Raw genomic sequence first — 25,932 nt, 5'->3', positions numbered from 1 at the left:
GATAACTTTAAAACGCTTTTACTTTTCCAGACCATTTTGAGATTGTTTTCTTGTCACGTATTGTACTTCATGACAGTGGTAAAATTGAGTCAAAAAAATAAATTTGTATTCAAAAAAAAAATCCAAATTTTCATTTTGTAAATACCGTTTTATTTTTGGGGGACGTTAGAAAAGCCTTCTAACGTCCCCAAAAAATAAAATGGCATTCACACAATGAAAATTTGGATTTTTTTTTATAAATCAAATTTATTAAATTTTTTATCAATTTTTCCACTGTCGTGAAGTACAATACGTGACAAGAAAACAATCTTAGTTTAGAAGCAAATCTTGAAATTTTTCATAAAATTTCTAAAATCCATTTTTTCAGGACCATTTCAGGTCTGAAGTCACTTTGTGAGGCTTACATAAAAGAAACAACCCAAAAATGACCCAATTTTAAAAATTATACCCCTCAAGGTATTCAAACTGATTTTACAAACTTTGATAACCCTTTAGGTGTTCCACAAGAATTAATGGAAAATAGAGATAACATTTCAAAATTTCACTTTTTTGGCAGATTTTCCATTTGAATCCATTTTTTCCATTTACAAAGCAAGGGTTAACAGCCAAACAAAACTCAATATTTATGGCCCTGATTCTGTACTTTACAGAAACACCTCATATGTGGTCGTAAACTACTGTATGGCCACACGTCATTGCATATAATGAAAGGAATGCCATACAGTTTTTGGAAGGCAGATTTTGATGGACTGGTTTTTTGACACCATGTCCCATTTGAAGCCCCACTGATGCACCCCTAGAGTAGAAACTCCAAAAAAGTTACCCCATTTTGGAAACTACAGGATAAGGTGGTAGTTTTGTTGGTGCTATTTTAGGGTACATATGATTTTTGGTTGCTTTATATTACACTATTTGTGAAGCAAGGTAACAAGAAATAGCTGTTTTGGCACCGTTTTTAATTTTTGTTATTTACAACATTCATCTGAAAGGTTAGATCATGTCATATTTTTATAGAGCAGGTTGTCACGGACGAGACAATACCAAATATGACTATTTTTAGTTGTTTGTTTCAGTTTTACTTAACAAAGCATTTAAAAAAATATATATAATTTTTAGTGTCTCTACATTCTGAAAGCCGTAGTTTTGTTTATTTTTTGGGCGACTGTTTTGTGTCGGGGCTCATTTTTTTGGGGATGAGATGACGGTTTGATTGGTACTATTATAGGGTGCATTTGACTTTTTGATCGCTTGCAATTACATGGCTTTTATTACACCATTTTTATTTTTACGGTATTCATCTGAGGGGTTAGGTCATGTGACATTTTTATAGAGCAGGTTATTATGGATGCGGCAATACCTAATATGTCTACTTTTTTTATTTATGTAAGTTTTACACAATGATTTCTTTTTTTTAAACAAAAAAAATCATGTTTTAGTGTCTTCATAGTCTGAGAGCCATAGTTTTTTCAGTTTTTGGGCGATTATCTTAAGTAGGGTACAATTTTTGCAGGATGAGATGACTATTTGATTGGCACTATTTTGGGGAGCGTATGACTTTTTGAACGCTTGCTTTTACACTTTTTGTGATGTAAGGTGACAAAAAATGGCTTTTTTTACACCGTTTTTATTTTTAAAAAATACAGTGCTCATCTGAGGGGTTAGGTCATGTGATATTTTTATAGAGAATGTTCTTATGGACGCAGTGATACCTAATATGCATACTTTTTTTATTTGCCTAAGTTTTACACAATAACAGCTTTTTTAAAACAAAAAAACTCCATAGTGTCTCCATATTCTGAGCCATATTTTATTTTTATTTTTTGGGCGATTGTTTTAGGTAGGAGCTCTTTTTTTGCAGGATGAGGTGATGGTTAGATTGATACTATGTTGGCGGGCATACGCCTTTTTGATCGCTTGGTGTTGTACTTTTAGTGATGTAAGGTGACAAAAAAATTTGTTTATTTAGCACAGTTTTAATTTTTTATTTTTTACGGTGTTCATCCGAGGGGTTAGGTCATGTGATATGTTTATAGAGCCAGTCGATACAGACGCGGCGATACCTAATATGTCTACTTTTCTTTTTTTCCCTGTTTTTTTTTACTTTATTTGTAGAAAATTAGTTTTTTTGTTTATTTTTTACTTGAAATTTTTAATTTTTTAGGGGGAAAACTTTATTTTTTCAATTTTTTTCACTTAATTTTTTATCCCATTTTGGAACTTCAACTTTTGGGGGTCTGGTCCCCTTTACAATGCTTTCCAATACTTCTGTAGAGATGACAACTTTCAGACAATGAAGTGGACTTTGATCCAAAATTCTGGAAAAATTTGATTCATCACGAAGCTGAATTTCCTCATGCTTCGTGTTAGCTATTGTTGAGCGAAGCAAGCTTTGGATGCTTCATCCGAAGTCGCTTTGTTCAAAACTTTGGAATAATACTGTACGTAGATTTGTTTCACTAGAGTATTGGAATGTATGGGTTCCATTCTAATACTGTATGGAGACAAATCTCTATACAGTATTATTCCAAAGTTTTGAACGAAGCGACTTCGGCTGAAGCATCCGAAGCACGCTTTGCTCAACAATAGTGGCAACAAATCAATTTTCCCTGAAATTGCAGTAAAAAAAAAATATAACATAGTCACTTCATCCATTTAAGCATGAATAGCCCACCATGGCCATTTTGATTAAAGATCCTGTGCAAAATCCAGTGACGTATGATGTCATCACACACCGCACAAGATTTTGCACAGTGTCTTTAATCAAGATGGCCGGGTGGCCTCTTTGCAGTCAAATGGGCAAGGTGAGTATTATTTATTTATTTATTTATTTTACCGGACTAACATCTGAAATCCCTCACTATTATATACTTTTCAGATGTCGCAATCAGTGATGAACGCAGAGGAGTTTAATGATGGAGGGCGGCGGGATCGCTGTTCCCCATCATTGTGCCTTCTACTTACATAGAAATGCGCTTTGTGACAAAGTAATTCGTTACAAAGCTAATTTCTTAGTGAAATTTGGGGAAGAAGCCAAATCGAATTTTTCTGAACTTCACTCAACACTATTCTTAACATTGAATTAATCCAAGTTTGCAATACTGCAACAGAGTCTATCTGCCTTTTATTCCAATTCAGAAGACTGATATACTGATGTCATGAACAATATCACTCTTAGGTCGGGTTCTCACTAGTGTTGGTCGAGCACCAAAGTGCTTGTGTGTTCAGGTGCTCAAGTAGAACACTTTGGGATGCTCGGGTGTTCTACCGAGCACCCGAGCACAATGGAAGAACCCCAGGCACCCCCTGCTCGGAAGAGGGGAGAGTATATATATATACTCTGCTGTATAGAAATACTTAGTAGTAGTAAGTGTTCCTGTACAGCAGAAGTCTCATGTGTTTTTGTAGTGTAGTGGTTAACATTCTGGGCTGTAATATCAAAGCTTGTGAGTTTGAATCCAGCCATAAACTTTTCAGAAATACAGGCTAAATTTAATTTAAACATATATATATATATATATATAACTTTTTAGCCATAATATATTTACATATATTGTATATTTAGAATATATTATATATTATAAAATATGCAAATATATTATGGATAAAACATCAGTAGTAGTTTCCCACATACTATGCATTCATATATATCAAAAGCATAAATGACTGGATTTGAACTCACAAGCTTTGACATCACTGCCCAGAATGTTAACCACTACACCACAAGAGCTGCACGACCAGCTGCTAAGAAGAAAAAAACATCTGAGACTTCTGCTATATAGGAACACTTACTACTACTAAGTATTCCAATACAGCAGAAGTTATATATATATATATATATATATATATATAGATATATAGATAGATAGATAGATAGATAGATAGATAGATAGATAGATAGATAGATATATAGATATAGATATATATATATATAAATATTTATTTTATTTTATTTTTATTATTATTATTTTAATTTTATTTTAATTAATTTAGAAATAGTAACTGGCCAAGCAGCTCTTGTAGTGTAGTGGACAACATTCTGGGCTGTGATGTCAAAGCTTGCGAGTTTGAATCCTGCCTCAAACTTTTCAGAAGCACAGGCTAAATTACATTTAAATACACTGACTCGCGCATCCCTAGTTCTCACCAGCACTAGGAATTCTGTTATAGTGTTCCGTTATAACAGAATATAATGGAATTTAGGAGGCATTCTGTTTTGCTCTGTCCTAATACTTGTTTATAGGGCCAAATAATGGTTCTGTTTTGCCTTGTTATACATAATCGAAAACAAAAAAGGTCCTGTCAACAGGACTTTTTTTTCCATCATGAATAATGGAAAAAAAAATCTAACCATTATATGTTCCCATAGACAGGTATTAGCACAAAGCAAAATGGAATGCCTCTTAAAGGGTTCTGTTTTGCATTCCGTCCTAAAATTCTGCTATATTCCTTTATCACGCTGTTAGAACGGAACACTGTAGTGGAATTCCTAGTGCTGGTGAGAACCTGGCCTAACTAGACACCACAAATATGGGTATATTCAAGATCAGGAAAAGCTTCCATTTCTCTACTATCCCAAATAATCCTCATTTATCGGCCATCCAGACCCAAGAAGATTAATATTGGATCAACGATGGAAAAATAATCATTAGGCCTTCTTTCTACCTGTCTGAATGATTTGTAAATATACACAAATTTGGGTCAGGTGTGATAATATATTGGCTTAAGTTTACCAGAAAATCATTACTCGTGGTTAGGATATTGAGCATAACAAGGAAGGAGTACAAATTAGTTTTTATGAAACAGCCCACATTTACCTATGACAGAGACTCTACAGAATCTTTTCTGATGGACATGATATGAGTTTATTTCTGGACTGATCCCGGGGTAGATGTCATCTGATTCCTGCACATCATTAATCCTCAGGGAACAAGTGTTTGTTGAATTTCTCACCAGAAATGTTCTTCCATTGTACTTTACTTCCACATCAGTTGGCGTTCTACTGTTGAATATCTTAGGATACCCTATCAATTTTTTTTTATACCAATACAAGGTGAAGTTCTGAAAATTGTCAGGATGCTTAAGTTTGCAGGGAATTTCCACACAAGAACCCTTTAAAACATCTATAGAGCGAGGGAAGGTGAACCCCCAATCCTTGCATGAGAAATTTTCAGAGCAATCTGAGAAAATGTAAAAAGGGATAATTATTTCCTATGTAACTTTCATCTGTCTGTCACTAATTAATGTTGGTGTAAAGTAGAACTGGCTAAGTTGCCATTAGCAACCAATCAGGTTCCTCCTTTAATTTTCCAAAGGAAACGTGGAATCTGATTGGTTGCTATGGGCAACTTTACACCAGTTTGATAAATGACCCCCTAAAGCAATGCTTGAAAGTTTGTGACCTCTCCAACATTTTCTATATTTCTACATACATGTGAACTAAAACTACCTGACATTCTTACACAAGTTGTAAAAGTAGATCAAGTTTACCAACTCAAGCAAATGAATCAAAAATATTTGACTTAGTCATTCATTTATTAATGAACTCATTCAATGTTACATGTCTTTGAGAGAGAAAAGTATGTAACCCTATAAGATAGCAGAAAATTTGAAGGGCAGATTAGAGTCAGGTGTTTTTAGTCAATGTAATGACAATCAGGTGTGAGTTGGCGCCCCTCGTTTTATTTAAACATTTTGATTAGTTAGAAGTTTGATCTTCATACCATGTTTGTGGAAGTTTACCACAGCACAAAGATTTCTGAAGACCTCAGAAGAAGAGTTGTTGATGCTCATAAGGCTTGGTTTGCAAAACTTTCTCTAATTAACTTGGACTCCACCAACCCAAGTTAGGTTATTTTCACACTAAACCTGCATAAAACCTCATCTCATCTGTGAAATACAATGATGATAGTGTCATGTTTTGGGCCTGATTTGCTGCATGTGGACCAGAAGGACTTGCCATCATTAACGGAATCATGTATTCTTAATTATGCCAGCAAATTCAGGAAAATGTCAGGACATATGTATGTAAGCTGAATCTCAAGAGAAGATAGGTAATGCAGCAAGACAACTGCCCTAAGCATACAACTTGTTCTCCGATAGAATGGATAAAAAAGGATAAAGGTAATGTGCGGTGGAAGGGTCTGAAGCAAACAGTACATGGGAGGAAACTCAACAAGAAACAGAAGCTGTTTTGTATGGAAGAATCGGCTAAAAATCCTTCAAGCCGATGTACAGGACTAATGACAATTACCAGAAACTTTTAGTTGCTTTTACACCAGATAATGAAAGCAAAGGTTGACATTCTTTTGCCATTCATAGATATGTGATATTTAAGTTTTCTCAAAAGGAAATAACTTATATCATAGTCTAATATTTTTGGTTCATTTGTTTGATTTGGTTATCTCTATCTACATTACTTTCAGGACTTGTGTGAAAATCTGATGTAGTTTAGATCCAACGTAGTTCTGCATGCAGAAATATAAAAAATTGGGAAGGGTTTAGAAAGTTTCAAGCATCACCATATTTAAGTCGATATGTTTCCTGTGAGGAAATTATATACCGGATGCTGGTGAAGGGCTCATGCACAAGGCCGTTGCCCAGCCGTGGCCATATTGCAGCCCGCATACAGTGAGTCCGCAATTCACGGGCAACAGCCGTGTGCACCCAGTGTGCACCCGCATCACGGATGCGGACCCATTCCATTGAATGGGTCTGCAATCCAGGAGATGCGGTGCGAAACAGAGGCACGGATTTGAAGCCCACGGAAGCACTACGGAGTGTGTCTTTGGGTTTTCTGTCCGTGCCTCCGCACCGCAAAAAAGTAGTGCATGCTCTACTTTTTTGCGGTGCGGACCGTCTGTTGCGGATCGCGGACCCCATTCAATTGAATTGGTCTAACATCTGCACGCGGTGCCCCCGCGGTCGGTGCCTGTGCATTGCGGACCGCAATTTGCGGTCTGCAGTACGGGCCCGGCCAGCACACGGTCATGTGCATGAGCCCTAAGAAGTTGGAAATAAAGCCAAGTAGGATTGGCCAGTCACCTGAGCACATCGTAACACAGTACAACTAAACATGTTCAAGATGTCAGCCTTTATTGGGAAGCAATAACTAATGTTTTTACTGCCTTAAGCAAAGCTTAAGTTATTGACAGATCCCCTTAGCAAAACTCTGGGTTACTTTCTTTAAATGAACTAACCATATTGCTAAAATCTTGTACTAAATAGCCCTGGAGCAATTTACCACACAGCACAATCCAATTAGTCCCAATTAAGGACGAGCTAACCCGTTCGAACCAAACCAGGCTTGGTCTGAACTTTTATATTTTTCATATGGTAGACAAACCTAAATATTTTCATGTTTGTTTCGGAGGAATCCACTAAAAAAGGCGTGTAGCGCCATTTTAGTGCACATGTCGGTGGGAAAAAAAAAAAAACAGAAAGGGAAAAGAAAGGTTCTCCCAGGACCCTGAGAGGAAGTGGGGGAAGGTCTTGTCCTGATTGGCTCCCAGGATGACAGACATCGTGATCTAATCAGTGCTACAGCAGGCAGGGAGGTGCCCTAGCAGAATTAGCAGAATGCCATTCTGTGCTGGGCTGTAAATTAGGGTGGTTGGGTGTTACAGTGTATGCCAGGAAAACAATTTCAGGGAGTCAGGGAGAGTCAAATCGATCAAGCTTATTACCAGGGAGAGTAAAGGGAAAGGCTAGGATTTCAAAGAAGAACTGTGTGTGTGTTGTGTAGAATAGGGACAAGCAAGGCAGGTGACAGTCAGGGAAAGAGAAGACAGGAGCTGTGACTGGCTTTGCCTGCTATCAGAAGTGCAGGTGCTGCACTACAGGGTTCAAAAGCAGCTACCTGCAAGCAAATACTTTCACCCCCCCCCCCCCAATTTTCCCTGAAATAATTTTTTTTGTGGGGTTCAATTTAATTAAGCAGCATATACTGTATATGATATTACGGCAGCAATGCCCAAAAAGTGGCAGCAATCTACATGTGTGTATTAAGGTGAAATTGTGCATTAGGCCTCAATTGACCGTTTACGTGTATTTAGTTTCCACACAGTTTCAATTTCCCTTTTTTTTGTTGTTGGGGGGAGGGTTAATTTAATTAAGCTGCATATATATGTGATTACTGCAGCAATACCCATGGTGTGGCAGCAATCTACCAAGGTGAAATTGAGCGCCAAGCCTCAATTGTCTGTTTATGTATATTCAGTTTCAGCATGCTTACAATTATTTATTTATTTGTTTATTATTATTTTTTTTGTTGGGGGGGGGGGCAATTTAAATAACCAGCATATATACTTGATTACACCAACATACAGGATGTATATTACAGAGCTAGACCAAGCCGAAGTGGTACTCTAGCTCTATCAATCAAGGGGAGGGGGGAGTGTTTTGACGTTGGTAGGTGTCGCATAACCGTTTTCATACTGAAAAAGCCTGCTTCCTGGTGCTCGAAATAGCCTGCCATCAAAAGAGTAAATGTACGGTTTTATCAACAACCTTGACGCCAACATTGAGGAGGAAGGTATTATTTCAAACTGCAGGATCTGGTGATAGAACGCTTTAAAGAGGCATGGACAGGGAAGGAGCCTGTGAAGGAAGCACAACCCTGGGTGAATGAATAGGCAGTGAGAGCCTGTAATGAGAATCACCCGCACTAGCTCCTTGCACGTTTTTTCTCTGCGCTCTTTAAATGCTGAACTTAGCTGTGATTTATGTATAAATCCAGAGATGGGAGCGCTCTGACTTGTGGCTGAGACTTAATAACGAGCGAGACAGTTAAATTACACTCTGATAGAGAAATGAGCCTGTGCAGACTGCGATACAGGCAGCCATCAGCCATAAGCAGAAATACTTCCCTAGCCTCTGGCGTGCACATAATGATAGATACAGCCGGGGTTCCTGCATAATGTGAGGAATGGGAGCGCTCTCAGTTCATCTGCTAACCATAATAGTAGTACAACATCTAGATGTGGTTGGCCACCCACAGCGATGTAATTAACGATCCTAGTTTTTGCACAGGATCTATAATATGGTGAATTATTCATGTTCTGTGGGAAGAGATTATTAAAGTGAGTTGTTTCACTTCAGCAACTGGAATTTATTATTTAGAAAAAGTAAATACAAGGCACTTACTAATGTATTGTTATTGTCCATATCGCTTCCTTTGCTGGCTGGATTCATTTTTACATCACATTATACTCTGCTCGTTTCCATGGTTAATACCACCCTGCAATCCATCAGTGGTGGTCGTGCTTCCACACTACAGGAAAAAGTGCTGTCCTCTCTGGTGATCGGGACCATGGGAGCACACATAGACTGGTGCTTTTTCCTATAGTATGCAAGCCCGACCACCACTGGTGGATTGCAGGGTGGTCGTAAGGGAATGAGTAGTGCACAACGTGATGGAAAAATGAATTCACCCAGCAAAGGAGGCAATATGGATAATAACAATACATTAGTAAGTGCTTTGTATTAACAATGTCTCCATAAATCAATCCATGCTGTAAATCAAAGTCTCATAAATAGCAGCAATGATTAAAGTTGCTAATACTGATAATGATGAGATCAGTAGTAAATGAATGATAAAGAGAAGAAAGGATTCCAGCAGTTTAAAAAAAAAATTTGTTGCGCTTTATTTCTTCTTGTAGCAAATAACTCACAAAGACATAATCCTCCACGCAAGCAACGGTTGACGCGTTTCGAACACAGGTGTGTTCTTAATCTTAAACATATTTACATGTCTTACAAGGGTAACTGCCACATTTGGAAAAGCCCCTGTATTTGAGCCAATACAAAATACAAAAATACCAACTAACACTTGGCTCAAATACATGGACTTTTCCAAATGTGGCAGCTACCCTTGTAAGACATGTAATTATGCCTTACCTACCAAATATTTCCAAGATCCGAACCGAAAAATGAAATTTTATATGAAAAATTATAATTGTGACACAACTAGCATAATTTACATCATATCATGTACTGGGTGTGATTTGATGTACGTAGGCAGATAAAGAAAAACTAACATATTAATTACATAGAGAATCCATCCTGCCTGGGTACGTCAAATGCAATATAACAAAAACAGAGACAGGTGCACGCTGCGGTCTTACTAAGCCCTCAAACTGGTGTTAAAATTGAGAGATTAGCCAACATGTCCTACATGAGGACATGTCTGAGCCCGAGCACCGCGCCAAGGTTTCTGAAGTAGCTCGGTCCCGGTTTAGCGTTAGGTCCTGAGCTATTTGAGAAACCTTGGCGCGGTGCTCGGGCTCAGACATGTCCTCATGTAGGACATGTTGGCTAATCTCTAAATTTTAACACCAGTTTGAGGGCTTAGTAAGACCGCAGCGTGCACCTTGTCTCTGTTTATCACATACACACATTTACTATCCTGTGTAGGATGTCCATTGTGGTACTTGTGGTCCGCTGCAGGCATCCTCCATTGTATGCATTTTTGCTTGGGAGTGCAGGATCTGCCCCCCCCCCCCCCGGTATAGATGCACCACTGCATATGGGGTTGAGCACTTCCTGCTTTTTAATACCGCGCCAATTTGTAGTTTGTACGTCAAATGCAGCCAGACATTTCAGATCCTCACATGATCAGAAGTTTCCGAGCGTTTGCAATTGAAAAAAATTGATACCCGCCCTAGAGGAGGTGATATAAAAAAAATAATCTTGCAGAGAGAGGCATTTTGGATCTTCCGGTTAAACACTAGGTCTCCTATGAGATTAAATATGAGAAAGGAACTAATATATTATTATTAATCTATATCAAGATTTTATATAAAGAATATAAAAAATTCCTTTTCTATCTTTTTTTTTTTTTTACATTTCAGACATTTAGCTAGCATCATTATAATTTATGGCACAAAAATCTTTTGTTTAATCTGTGTTTGTGCCATGACAATATGACACATGGATTTTTAATGTTGTTCACACATTGTGTTTTTCATATGTATGAATTTATGACACAGTTTTAATTATTAATTAATATTATTATTATTATTATTATTATTATTATTATATGAAATAACACATTCTATACAAAGTATTATTTTTATATGGTATGTGTTATATGTAGTAAGTTAGGGCCCTTGCACACGTCGGCCCGCTCGCGGGGCTATTGTCCCTCACTCATAAGATCATAGACATTGTAATCTATGATGCTGTGCGCTCCCATGCACACATTCAATGCCTTTCCGGAACAAATTTGAACTTGATTGGAGGTGTGACCTTGATTTATAAAGCTCAGCAGAGCTCGGCTCACTGAGTTACGATTAAGAACTCAACTGTGTTCGAAACCTGTCAACTGTTGCTTGGGTGGAAGATGATGTCTTTGTGAGTGTTTTGCTACAAAAAGAAATAAAGCGCAACAAAGTGTTTATTGAAAGTGCTGGAATCCTTTCTTCTGGTTATCGCTTGTGGGATTTGCCTGGTCCGTTCCTTGCACAGGACTGTAAAAGATGAGGCAAGCTGGAACGTTTTATGAAATGAATGGATCCGAAAACCTTCCGCAAAATTGTGGAACGGGTGCAGATCCGTTCATACGGCCGTGTGAATGAGCCCTTAAAGATCTACTGATAGGGAACTTAGATTGTGAGCCCCATTGGGGACAGCTTGATGCTAATGTCTGTAAAGCGCTGCGGAATATAGTAGCGCTATATAAGTGCATAAAATAAATATATATATATACAAAAAAAAAAAAGCAAAGGCAGCACACTGGTATCCGTGTCAAGAAGTGGGAAATTTATTAACCCATTTGATAGCATTCTATCACATGGCTTAGTAAATTACCACTGCTTGACACGGATACCAGTGTGCTGCCTTTGCTTTCTTTTTTTGGTATATGTAGCAAGACCTTGGTCCTTGGTCTTTTTAAGGTATTGCACCGCCAAATTGTTTGTGTGCTGCTCTTCAACTCTTTTTGTGTATATACAGTATATATATATATATATATATTGTAGAAAAAGTCCAGCGGGAGCACCAACCAAAAAGTGGGTGCAATGTCCACAAGGGTTGGAAGAAGGCTCTTGTGAGCCAAAACGTAAACATATTATGGGTGAATAAAAGTTTACATATTTCACTTTTATTCAGGAGTGCAGTCCTATTTTTTCTATTTTTATATATATATGCAAAAAATAGCAGCACTCCCAACGTCAGGTGCAAAGTCCTTAAGAATTTCCGTATAGAAAATCCATAGTTACCAAAATAATAGAAGTACGGCAGCACTCCGGTCTTTAAAGACTGGAGTGCTGTCTTACTTCTATCATTTTGGTGTATATATATATATATATATATATAATGTGTGTGTGTGTTAGAATGCATACTCACTGTTTATGTAGAGTTCCCCTCCCCAGCAGCTGTGCCAGCACTTCACTCGACGTACTAAACAGAGATCCCTGCTGATGTGTTAGACAGCGTACGATGTGTACTTACGCCGGCCTCTCACTTGGCGTCCTGGGCTGCGTGTACCTATATTACTTGCTGTCTTAGCGCACCCCGGGTAATTTGGCTCAGCATATTGCAGGTATATTATTTCAGTGTGTTTTCAATGTATCCACATATTCGTTAATTTTAGAAGAAATTCTTCATAAAATATTTCCTTCAAATCCAAATTTCTGCAAACCAGAAACAATGTATAAATACCTGGGATCTTGACATGGACTGCCTTTTTACGCTCGTCTTTGTATAAAAGATAGGAATTGACCTCTTCACTTATTCCTGGGTAGTACCACCAACCATATCTCACGTCTCTGATTCTCAGCGAGCAGTTGTTTGTTTCATTGATAAGTGAGGTGCGTCCTCTGTACTCCGGGATGACTCTAGAGGAGTCCTCACTGTACACTACTGGGTAGCCAACAGTTCTGTATGTATACCACACAATACGGACCTCTCCATAGTCAGTGGGGGCAGTGAAGGTGCAGGGAATCTCTATATCAGAATGTCTCGCTGTGTCTACGAGTTGTGGGAAAGTGAATTTCCATTCTTCTCTTTGTTTTTGTGAAAAACACCCTGAATAAATAAAAATAATAACAAATATACAAAAAAAAAAAATTGTAATAATAACATAAAACTATAGTATCTAATGAATCTATGAATCCTAACAACAAAAAGAAACGGTGACTATTCTCTACTGATTCTGATGGATCTCTCTGCAGCGTTCGATACCATAGACCAGGCATGCTCAACCTGCGGCCCTCCAGCTGTTGTAAAACTACAACTCCCACAATGCTCTGCTGTAGGCTGATAGCTGTAAGCTGTCCAGGCATGCTGGGAGTTGTAGTTTTGCAACAGCTGGAGGGCCGCAGGTTGAGCATGCCTGCCATAGACCATAAACTCCTCCTCACCATGCTCCACTCAATTGGTCTTAAGGACACTGCTCTCTCTTGGTTCTCCTTCTACAGTAGGATGTGAAAGTTTGGGCAACCTTGTTAATCGTCATGATTTTCCTGTATAAATCGTTGGTTGTTACGATAAAAAAATGTCAGTTAAATATATCATATAGGAGACACACACAGTGATATTTGAGAAGTGAAATGAAGTTTATTGGATTTACAGAAGGTGTGCTATAATTAGGCAGGTGCATAAGATCCTCCTTTTGCAGAAATTACAGCCTCTAAACGCTTCCTGTAGGGTCCAATGAGAGTCTGGATTCTGGTTGAATGTATTTTGGACCATTCCTCTTTACAAAACATCTTTAGTTCATTCAGGTTTGATGGCTTCCGAGCATGGACACCTCTCTTTAAGTCACACCACAGATTTTCAATTATATTCAGGTCTGGGGACTGAGATGTCCATTCCAGAACGTTGTACTTGTTCCTCTGCATAAATGCCTCAGTGGATTTTGAGCAGTGTTTAGGGTCGTTGTCGTGTTGAAAGATCCAGCCCCGGCGCAGCTTCAGCTTTGTCACTGATTCCTGGACAATGGTCTCCAGAATCTGCTGATGCTGAGTGGAATCCATGCATCCCTCAACTTTGACTAGATTCCCAGTCCCTGCACTGGCCACACAGCCCCACAGCATGATGGAACCACCACCATATTTTACTGTAGGTAGCAGGTGTTTATCTTGGAATGCTGTGTTCTTTTTCCTCCATGCATAACGCCCCTTGTTATGGCCAAATAACTCAATTTTAGTTTCATCAGTCCACAGCACCTTATTCCAAAATGAAGCTGGCTTGTCCAAATGTGCTTTAGCCCAACTCAAGCGGCACTTTTTGTGCTGTGGGCGGAGAAAAGGCTTCCTCTGCATCACTCTCGCATACAGCATCTCCTTGTGTAAAGTGCGCCAAATGGTTGAACGATGCACAGTGACTCCATCTGCAGCAAGATGATGTTGTAGGTCTTTGGTGCTGGTCTGTGGGTTGACTCTGACTGTTCTCACCATTCGTCGCTTTTGTCTATCCGAGATTTTTCTTGGTCTGCCACTTCGAGCCTTAACTTGAACTGAGCCTGTGGTCTTCCATTTCCTCAATATGTTTCTAACTGTGGAAACAGACGGCGGAAATCTCTGAGACAGCTGTATCCTTCCCCTACACCATGATGGTGAACAATCTTTGTCTTCAGGTCATTTGAGAGTTGTTTTGAGACCCCCATGTTGCTACTCTTCAGAGAAAATTAAAAGAGGAGGGAAACTTACAATTGACCCCCTTAAGTACTCTTTCTCATAATTGGATTCACCTGTGTATGTAGGTCAGGGGTCACTGAGCTTACCAAGCCAATTTGAGTTCCAATAATTAGTTCTAAAGGTTTTGGAATCAATAAAAAGACAACAGTGCCCAAATGTCTACACCTGCCAAATTTTGTTCAAACAATTATAGCACACTTTCTGTAAATTCAATAAACTTCATTTCACTTCTCAAATATCACTGTGTGTGTCTCCTATATGATATATTTATCTGACATTTTTCATCGTAACAACCAACGATTTATACGGGAAAATCATGACAATTAACAAGGTTGTCCAAATTTTCGCATCCCACTGTATCTCTGTGGCCACTCCTTTAGTGTATCATTCACTGGCTCTTCTTCTTCTCCTCTCCCTCTTGATGTTGGAGTTCCTCAGGGCTCAGTACTAGGTCCTCTACTCTTCTCCCTCTATACAGCCCCCATCGGACAGACTATCAGTAGATTTGGCTTTCGATAGCATCTCTATGCTGACGACACCCAACTATACAATTCATCCCCTGACATCACCCCTGCTTTACTCCAAAACACCAGTAATAGTCTGGCAGCTGTCTCTAACATCATGTCCTCTCTGTATCTAAAACTTCTGAAACTTCCATCATAAGCCATATTTGTGATATGCCTAGCGCTCTGATAGGTTATTATAATAAAAAATTGGAACTTGCCATTAGCAAGTACCCACATTTTTCATAATCTTCCTAGTAACAACTGACATCACAGACACCCTGTGCTTTGATTGTCTATTTCCCTTTTTCACACTCTGGAGTCTTGCATCTGCGCAGTCTGGGTCTGAGCACACCGAGATTTTGGCACCGTTGTGCCTTAGGGTCCATTCACACGTCCGCAAAATGGGTCCACATCCATTCCACAAACAGGTGTGGACCCATTAATTTTCAACGGGGCCGGAATGTGCAGCCCAAATCCGCATTTGCGGATCTGCACTTCCGTTCCGCAGAAAACTAGAACATGTCTTATTCTTGCCCGCAATTGCAAGAAAAGGAATTTTCTATGAGAGTGCCGGCTATGTGCGTTCCCCAAAATGTGGAACGCACATTGCCGGTGTCCGTGTTTTGCGGATCCACACATACGGACGTGTGAATGGAACCTAAATGTAGGAGCCACATGGAACTCCACCTGTTTGTAAGTAATCTCTTGGTGATTTGTTGATATGATCACTACTTTGTATGTCTGCTTGCTAATTGTATAAACGCACTTCTATGGTGGGAGGTTGTTTCCACACCCATTAACTATTTAAGCACATTATGTCCTTCACTTTCATTGCTTGATAAAGACTTCTTTAAGTCAAAACGTTGCATTGTATGCTGCTCACTGAATAAAAAGTACCAATTTTTTTGCACAAACTGAAGAGTGCTGCGGATATCCTTATTAATTTGCTATCTGAAGAGATCCCTAGCCTGGACCTTTTCTCCGCGAGCACCACTATGAGCACCACTATCTGGATCTGATTCCTAGGTACCGGGACCGCTGGTATGTGTTATCCCATGATGGGATTTGTAGTGCTGCTTACTATTTTGCATAACTATTGGTCCTATGAGTGCTACGGCAAATCACAAGTCTTAGCAGTCACACATGGTTCAACGGGATGTCACTAGTAGTGGCGTGTCTTTCAAGCAGACAAGACCACCAAGGCCTGTAATTGGATGCAGTGACTTTTTATTTGGCACAGGTTTGGGCCATTGGGGTTCTCAGGTCCTGGGATTAGCAACCCTCTTAATAAAGAATGGTGGACTACAGTAGACATAATAAAGGGTAACTATCAAAAAAAGATTGGCACACTCATACATGCGGAGCCCCACGGAATGTGAACAATTTCTTATAGCTGTACTTGGTTAAAATATAATAAAATACCTTTGAATAAAATATATAAAAAAGAATTAAACAGTGTATACAGTTGTTGCTATATTGTTCTGATTTGCTTATTGCGGATACTGGTGATATCCGAAATAAGTATATTTGCCCTGATTATGGCTTGGTTACACGTATACTGTGGCTGTGTCTCATGATCCTGTTAATTCTAATCACTGGTGACTTCAACAATAAACACCAACATACATATGTGACACTTCTTATCTGCATAGTCCATACACTTCCCAAATGGTCTGTAATCAATTCCTCATGAGAATCCTCTCATGGGCTTTCATTTAAATTTTCGAAAGTTTCCGAAATAATCTTCGAAATTGACCAAAAGAGAGAGTTTTTTTCGAGAAATTTTTCTACGCAGACTTCGGTTTATCTTAGCATTCGAAAAAACGGCATCACAGAGTCAATGTAAAAGATCGCATGTGAAGATTTTTTATAGACAGAAACCATGCTGGTATTTTTCGCAAAATATGCGTTAGAGTTATAATCGATACCAATAACCCACAACTGTGGGCTTACCTTTCCTTTTTATTCAGCAGTTTTTTTCAAGTAGTTGGTTCCGATTGCAGGCCGGCGTCCCGGTCTTTACTATGTCGGTTTTTCAACACTCTGTATTTCGCAGGGGATGTGTTCCCAGTAATCACTTTCAGCTGATTAAAGGTAGGTGTGTGCAAAGGCTTCTTTCTTGAATCCTCGATATCCTTTGTTGTTAACAGTGCACTGTTTGATCGGGTTCAAGTCTTTCAGGGGTGAAACTTACGCCAGACGCGTTTCGGGGATAACTCTCTTACGCCTCTGGCGTAAATTTTACCCCTGAAACACTTGAACCCGTTCAAACAGTGCACTGTTAACAACAAAGGATATTGAGGATTCAAGAAAGAAGCCTTTGCACACACCTACCTTTAATCAGCTGAAAGCGATTACTGGGAACACATCCCCTGCGAAATATAGAGTGTTGAAAAACCGACATAGTAAAGACCGGGACGCCGGCCTGCCATCGGAACCAACTACTCGAAAAAAACAGCTGAATAAAAAGGAAAGGTAAGCCCACAGTTGTGGGTTATTGGTATCGATTATAACTCTAACGCATATTTTGCGAAAAATACCAGCACGGTTTCTGTCTATAGAAAATCTTCACATGCGATCTTTTACATTGACTCTGTGATGCCGTTTTTTCGAATGCTAAGATAAACCGAAGTCTGCGTAGAAAAATTTCTCGAAAAAAACTCTCTTTTTTGGTCAATTTCGAAGATTATTTCGGAAACTTTCGAAAATTTCAATGAAAGCCCATGAGAGGATTCTCATGAGGAATTGATTACAGACCATTTGGGAAGTGTATGGACTATGCAGATAAGAAGTGTCACATATGTATGTTGGTGTTTATTGTTGAAGTCACCAGTGATTAGAATTAACAGGATCATGAGACACAGCCACAGTATACGTGTAACCAAGCCATAATCAGGGCAATATACTTATTTCGGATATCACCAGTATCCGCAATAAGCAAATCAGAACAATATAGCAACAACTGTATACACTGTTTAATTCTTTTTTATATATTTTATTCAAAGGTATTTTATTGTATTTTATTATATTTTAACCAAGTACAGCTATAATAAATTGTTCAAATTCCGTGGGGCTCGGCATGTATGAGTGTGCCAATCTTTTTTTTACAGTTATTCAATTTGAAGGGTGAATAATCAGATTGTGCACCTCCTGTGATTGTAGGGTTGGTGAGCTATTTCCAAGACATCTATTTAGTGCATAATAAAGGGTAAGTTGTAATAAAACTGATCCTCACATGATATGTTTTTACAAAACACATCACATTATGGTGTTATAGTACAACTCAAATTCCTAGACCCAAAATGTCCAATCAAGGTTTTTACATTGTAGCAGAGAACATATACTGTGTAATAATTAGAGATAAGCGAAGTTTGTGCAGTATCTTCAAGCAAGATGGCCGTGGTGGCCTCTACATGCTCAATTGGATGACGTAAGGATTTTTAAAAAAATATTTACCGCCATTTCAGGGAAAATCGATTCATTACCACGAAGCATGAGGGAATTCGGCTTTGCGGCGAATCAAATTTATCCTGAAATTCGGATCAAAGTCCATTTAGTTAACTTCTATTCGCTCAACACTAATAATAATAATACACCAATCAGATCTTACCTACCTAGAGTAAAATGGAGAAGAAACCATCCTTTCAAAAAGAAGTGGCGGATCATCATTCCAGCATGAATTCAGATTTCTGACTTCACTTTTATTGATAATTTTTGCTTAATTTCTTGTAGAGAGACCAGAAAATAAAATGAAAGTGAAAACTGTAAATACATTCTACACAAAGACAGTTTCATTTCATAACCTCCGGACCTCATCTTCATACTGTATGTGTAGATAAGTAGAAATTAGCAAATCGATTGGAAATGAATGAAATCCAACCCGAATTTTGTTAAAGTTCATGTTTCGACCAAAGGCCAGTTTTAATGAGAGAATGTTTTTTTTTATATTATATATAAATTATTTATAAAACAATAAAAAAGAGTGAGAGACGAGAGAGAAAAAAATTAGTCCCAAGAGACCTCAGGCTGAATTTATTCGAACCCAAATCAAATTTTCCATCCAATTTGATAGAATTCGACCCAAAATGAATTTCAACAAATTTCCTGATCTCTATAGAGAAGTTATGTCAGTTCACTTTAGGAGAGATCCTAAATCAGGATGACCAAGGCAACAATAACCCCTGCCTTATGTTTTGAATTAGACATTGAAATGGAGTGCTTGGATAGAAATATATGACAGTGTAATGTGGTCACTATATGGCAGTATGATTTGGATACTTTGTTATGGCATTGTATGGCACTATTATTTGGCCAATGAATGGCTGTATAATGTAGACATTGTTTCAAAGTACAATAAAAAAAATACATCCAAAACCAACTACAGTACTTCAAAAATCAAGGAGATAGTTAGATCAAGGAAAAATTAGAGGACGGTCCGAAGTCCATGTTACTATAAAAAAAAAACAAGATATAGTAAATCCTGTAGCTATCAACCCTATTTCCAAGGGTTAAAATATCAATATGGATTTGTCTTGGGTTATCTGGCATGCATTGACATCTGAAGACGAAGAGCTATGTACCGGTATATGGCAGTAATATCAATCTTCTGGGCCACTGGAGTCTGGTAACATAGAGAAGCCGCTGGCTCCTTTTGGAGGTGAGCTGCTCCACTGTAGCGTGCCGGTACACCCTTGTCCACCTTCGTAGCTGATGTTCACTTCTAACATCAATGGCACGTGGTGCTCTGCAGTTTCCATGTCTCTTATTCCCAATGGCGCCATTTGGCCACTCACCACACACTTTCACCACAGCGGCACAAGAACAAGTCCCGCTGCGCAGTTTCAGAAATACCGCTACCCTCAACCTCGAAGCCAATAATCATCTCTTTTTGCAACTCTGATAAATCGCCCCTTTTACCCATGACAGCGACTAGAAATAAGTCTGCAGACAGCCTATCGCACACCTTATATACCCACCAAACCAGATCACCACACGCTATCGGCTGCTGATGTTGAAAGTAGGAATTGGTCAGAATAATTTGAAAGAAAGAAAAATGTCTGCCGCTATTCACATTACTGTACATGGAGGTGAGGGCGGTATATCTATTCTATCAGACTTTTTTCATTCTAGCTACAGCTCATAGCACCTTAAATACATTACGGTGTAAAACAACAGCCTGTACCATTAATACCGCACATGTACAGGCACACCTCCCCTGTATGTTACACCCCAGTCCATAAATACCGCACATGTACAAGCACACCTCCCCTGTATGTTACACCCCAGTCCATAAATACCGCACGTGTACAGGCACACCTCCCCTGTATGTTACACCCCAGTCCATAAATACCGCACATGTACAGGCACACCTCCCCTGTATGTTACACCCCAGTCCATAAATACCGCACATGTACAGGCACACCTCCCCTGTATGTTACACCCCAGTCCATAAATACCGCACATGTACAGGCACACCTACCCTGTATGTTACACCCCAGTCCATAAATACCGCACATGTACAGGCACACCTCCCCTGTATGTTACACCGCAGTCCATAAATACCGCACATGTACAGGCACACCTCCCCTGTATGTTACACCCCAGTCCATAAATACCGCACATGTACAGGCACACCTACCCTGTATGTTACACCCCAGTCCATAAATACCGCACATGTACAGGCACACCTCCCCTGTATGTTACACCCCAGTCCATAAATACCGCACATGTACAAGCACACCTCCCCTGTATGTTACACCCCAGTCCATAAATACCGCACATGTACAGGCACACCTCCCCTGTATGTTACACCCCAGTCCATAAATACCGCACATGTACAGGCACACCTCCCCTGTATGTTACACCCCAGTCCATAAATACCGCACATGTACAGGCACACCTCCCCTGTATGTTACACCCCAGTCCATAAATACCGCACATGTACAGGCACACCTACCCTGTATGTTACACCCCAGTTCACCATCACATCTAGACAGCACAGCCGTATGTAAGATACTCACACGTCCTCTTAAGATTAAGCCTCTTTCTTCTACTGAACAAAGAGCTGCAATATCTATAGAATGTCATTCTCTTTAGAGAAGTGGTTACTGGATATTGCAGCAAACTTCTAGTTTCCTTATTTGCAGATAGTCTTAAAATATATAACTGCTGTGCCAGATAGATGGAGAGATAGTGAGCCCAGAAATATATCATTATCTGACTTTTCATTTAGTATTTTGGGTGCTATCGGGACTCGTAGAGAAAGCCCGGGAGTCCTGCCTGCCCCACCCACCCACACACAGTATTAATGTGGGTGAATGGAAACAGGACTCAAAGGCTTTCTCTATGAATAATATTTTACATAAATTACAGAATAAAAGAATAATATATATATTCTTCTGAGCTCAATGTCTGCCCTCTGTCACACGCTGTGGTCTGATCCACTTTAAGAAGTAAGCTATGCGAGAGAGAGAGAGAGAGAGAGAGAGGTATTAGCTAGGGACAGAACAAGCATCAGTTTAGTTAGTATTAGACTGTTTGTCACTTGGCTGCAGCCAACAATTACCATCTACTGAGGCCCTGCTTGCTTTGCATATCAATATTTAAGGCTACAGTACTACAGCCTAATGTACATAACAATGTTCCCAAAAATCTGTTGAAACGTGTCTTAAACTATGCGTACCAAACCTGTAGCATCACAGTCAGTGTGTACTTTTGCTGCAAACTCTGTGCAGTTAAAAGAAAAAAATGCAAAGTAAAGTTTCTTCAATTGCGAATACTGTAAGCGAACCAAACCATGTCAGATGTATTTAGCAACTTCATGGTCAGGGTATATTTTTGTTGATGATCTGTCCAATTATACACAATTTTCTTAAGTGTTTTAAATGTAATTACAAAAAGTCTGTCTATCACTGACCGGTGGACCTGACCCGAGATGTTGATTTGTGTCATTCGCTATTATATTGTGGTGGATTCCTGCAGTACAGTGTGACGTCGCATGGTTTAAATAGTCTTCAAAATAAAATGGTAAATGACAGAGCGGCAACAGACAGGGTAATGGAAAATGAAAGACCCATGTCAAATGAGAATGTGGATGATCTGACCACTAGGACCCTCACCAATCAATTACAATGAATGAATATGGTCCCACATTACCGTTATTACACAAAAATAGCAACAAGGAGTTCCTCATTCTAATCATTGGGGATTCCAGTGGCCAGACAACGGATCCTTCAATTCCCAACTAGTGAATAGGTGACTATCTCTGACCATTATATGACTTGTACCTCACATTTTAGTTTTCAGTTTTCTCCTTTGTATTAGACATTTCTAGCTCTCAGTTGGGCTGTGGGTGGAGGCTAGCTGCTTCATGTCTGCCCATAGAACACCCATATTTATTCCTAATTGTCTCTCACTCAGAAACACCATAGAGAACATTATAGAGAAGTACTGAGCAGTAGTGATGTGAATAAAGTATTTTAGGTGGGATTAATAATATTAGCTGCTGAACGTGCTAATTCATCCCTGTGCTATCTGGAAGAAGAAATGGTTGATAACTCTAGAACAAAGCATTTTTCTCTAATACAATATATTATAACGTTTCTCCGATACTAGTTGTGTAGAAAGTTTGTTAATTTTTTTTTGGGGGGTGATTTGTTTCTATTTTCCATTTGACAATCTATATTTAAAAGAAATTAAAGGGGTTGTCTAGATTCAGATCTAGCATGCTCTCCCTTGCCCTGTGCGATACAGCTGTTTGTTTACTGTATTTGTTTATACTTTTTACATTGCTAGACATAGGCTTCCACCAAGCAGTGTTATCGGTGATGTCACCGGCATTGATAGGCAGGCTTTAGCGATGCCCTAGCCGTTTTACAGGCTAGGGCAGCACTAAAGCCCACCCATTAGTGCCGGTGATGTTATTGGGCTCACTGCTAGGCAGAAGCCTCCGACTAACTTTACCCATGGAGAGCCCAGTACCTCACTGGAGCTCCAAAAAAGCCCTTCTCCTGCACAATTCAGCTCCGATGCTCATATCAGGGGGGCTGCCTGGTTAAAATGGGGATATGTCCAGGTTTAGCTCTGAACCCAGACAACCTCCTTTAACCACTTCAGCCCCGCTAGCTGAAACCCCCTTAATGACCAGGCCACTTTTTACACTTCCGCACTACACTACTTTCACGGTTTATTGCTCGGTCATGCAACTTACCACCCAAATGAATTTTACCTCCTTTTCTTCTCACTAATAGAGCTTTCATTTGGTGGTATTTCATTGCTGCTGACATTTTTACTTTTTTTGTTATTAATCGAAATTTAACGATTTTTTTGCAAAAAAATGACATTTTTCACTTTCAGTTGTAAAATTTTGCAAATAAAACGACATCCAAATATAAATTTTTCGCAAAATTTATTGTTCTACATGTCTTTGATAAAAAAAAATGTTTGGGTAAAAAAAAATGGTTTGGGTAAAAGTTATAGCGTTTACAAACTATGGTACAAAAATGTGAATTTCCGCTTTTTGAAGCAGCTCTGACTTTCTGAGCACCTGTCATGTTTCCTGAGGTTCTACAAAACCCAGACAGTAGAAACACCCCACAAATGACCCCATTTCAGAAAGTAGACACCCTAAGGTATTCGCTGATGGGCATAGTGAGTTCATAGAACTTTTTATTTTTTGTCACAAGTTAGCGGAAAATTATGATTTTTTTTAAAAAAAAATTTTCTTCCAAAGTCTCATATTCCACTAACTTGTGACAAAAAAATAAATTTTCCTTGAACTCACTATGCCCATCACGAAATACCTTGGGGTGTCTTCTTTCCAAAATGGGGTCACTTGTGGGGTAGTTATACTGCCCTGGCAATTTAGGGGCCCTAATGTGTGCGAAGTAGTTTGAAATCAAAATCTGTAAAAAATGACCGGTGAAATCCGAAAGGTGATCTTTGGAATGTGTGCCCCTTTGCCCACCTAGGCGGCAAAAAAGTTACACACATGTGGTATCGCCGTACTCAGGAGAAGTTGGGGAATGTATTTTGGGGTGTCATTTTACATATACCCATGCTGGGTGAGAGAAATATCTTGGCAAAAGACAACTTTTCCCATTTTTTTTATACAAAGTTGGCATTTGACCAAGATATTTATCTCACCCAGCATGGGTATATGTAAAATGACACCCCAAAACACATTCCCCAACTTCTCCTGAGTACGGCGATACCACATGTGTGACACTTTTTTGCAGCCTAGATGCGCAAAGCGGCCCAAATTCCTTTTAGGAGGGCATTTTTAGACATTTGGATCCCAGACTTCTCACGCTTTCGGGCCTCTAAAATGCCAGGGCAGTATAAATACCCCACATGTGACCCCATTTTGGAAAGAAGACACCCTAAGGTATTCCGTGAGGGGCATGGCGAGTTCCTAGAATTTTTTTTTTTTTGGCACAAGTTAGCGGAAATTGATTTTTTTTGTATTTTCTTACAAAGTCTCCCTTTCCGCTAACTTGGGACAAAAATTTCAATCTTTCATGGACTCAATATGCCCCTCACGGAATACCTTGGGGTGTCTTCTTTCCGAAATGGGGTCACATGTGGGGTATTTATACTGCCCTAGCATTTTAGGGCCCTAAAGCGTGAGAAGAAGTCTGGAATATAAATGTCTAAAAAAATTTACGCATTTGGATTCCGTGAGGGGTATGGTGAGTTCATGTGAGATTTTATTTTTTGACACAAGTTAGTGGAATATGAGACTTAGTAAGAAAAAACAAAAACAAAAAAAAAACAATTTCCGCTAACTTGGGCCAAAAAAAAATGTCTGAATGGAGCCTTACACATACGGTTACACATACGGTTGTCTGAATGGAGCCTTACAGGTGGGTGATCAATGACAGGGGGGTGATCAATGACAGGGGGGTGATCAGGAAGTCTATATGGGTGATCACCCCCTTGTCATTGATCACCCACCTGTAAGGCTCCATTCAGACAACCGTATGTGTTTTGCGGATCCGATCCATGTATCCGTGGATCCGTAAAAATCATACGGACGTCTGAATAGAGCCCTACAGGGGGGTGATCAATGACAGTGGGGTGATCAGGAAGTCTATATGGGTGATCACCCCCTTGTCATTGATCATTCCCCTGTAAGGCTCCATTCAGACGTCCGTATGTGTTTTGCGGATCCGATCCATGTATCCGTGGATCCGTAAAAATCATACGGACGTCTGAATGGAGCCTTACAGGGGGGTGATCAATGACAGGGGGGTGATCAATGACAGGGAAGTGATCAGGAAGTCTATATGCGTGATCACCCCCTTGTCATTGATCATTCCCCTGTAAGGCTCCATTCAGACGTCCGTATGTGTTTTGCGGATCCGATCCATGTATCCGTGGATCCGTAAAAATCATACGGACGTCTGAATGGAGCCTTACAGGGGGGTGATCAATGACAGGGGGGTGATCAATGACAGGGGGGTGATCAGGGAATCTATATGGGTGATCACCTCCCTGTCATTGATCACCCCCCTGTAAGGCTCCATTCAGACGTCCGTACGTGTTTTGCGGATCCGATCCATGTATCCGTGGATCCGTAAAAATCATTCGGACGTCTGAATGGAGCCTTACACGGGGGTGATCAATGACAGGGGGTGATCAATGACAGGGAAGTGATCAGGAAGTCTATATGCGTGATCACCCCCTTGTCATTGATCACCCCCCTGTAAGGCTCCATTCAGACGTCCGTACGTGTTTTGCGGATCCGATCCATGTATCCGTGGATCCGTAAAAATCATACTGACGTCTGA

The 25,932-nt window shown here is 39.5% G+C and overlaps 1 protein-coding gene across 3 annotated transcripts in view; it reads right to left on the bottom strand.

Moving 5' to 3' along the window:
• LOC122929131 (B-cell receptor CD22-like) overlaps positions 1–21,214 on the bottom strand; it is a 63,173-nt gene extending 41,959 nt beyond the window's left edge. Inside the window, exons 1-4 of one of the 3 annotated variants that reach the window (XM_044282622.1) lie at positions 21,163–21,214; positions 18,757–18,867; positions 12,658–13,023; positions 4,815–5,177 (exon numbers count right to left, since the gene is read on the bottom strand). In XM_044282622.1, coding sequence (XP_044138557.1) covers positions 4,815–5,177; positions 12,658–13,023; positions 18,757–18,811 — 784 coding nt within the window. In that variant the 5' untranslated portion in view covers positions 18,812–18,867; positions 21,163–21,214. Of the gene's footprint in view, positions 1–4,814; positions 5,178–12,657; positions 13,024–18,756; positions 19,027–21,162 lie in introns of those variants that run through there. The other 2 variants (XM_044282625.1, XM_044282624.1) reach the window with 2 other exon arrangements.
• Between the last annotated feature and the right edge of the window lie 4,718 nt (positions 21,215–25,932).

The sequence above is a fragment of the Bufo gargarizans genome, chromosome 2 (assembly GCF_014858855.1).
Source record: "Bufo gargarizans isolate SCDJY-AF-19 chromosome 2, ASM1485885v1, whole genome shotgun sequence".
NCBI classification, from domain to species: Eukaryota; Metazoa; Chordata; class Amphibia; order Anura; family Bufonidae; genus Bufo; species Bufo gargarizans.
This window is presented reverse-complemented; position numbering and strand designations above follow the sequence as displayed.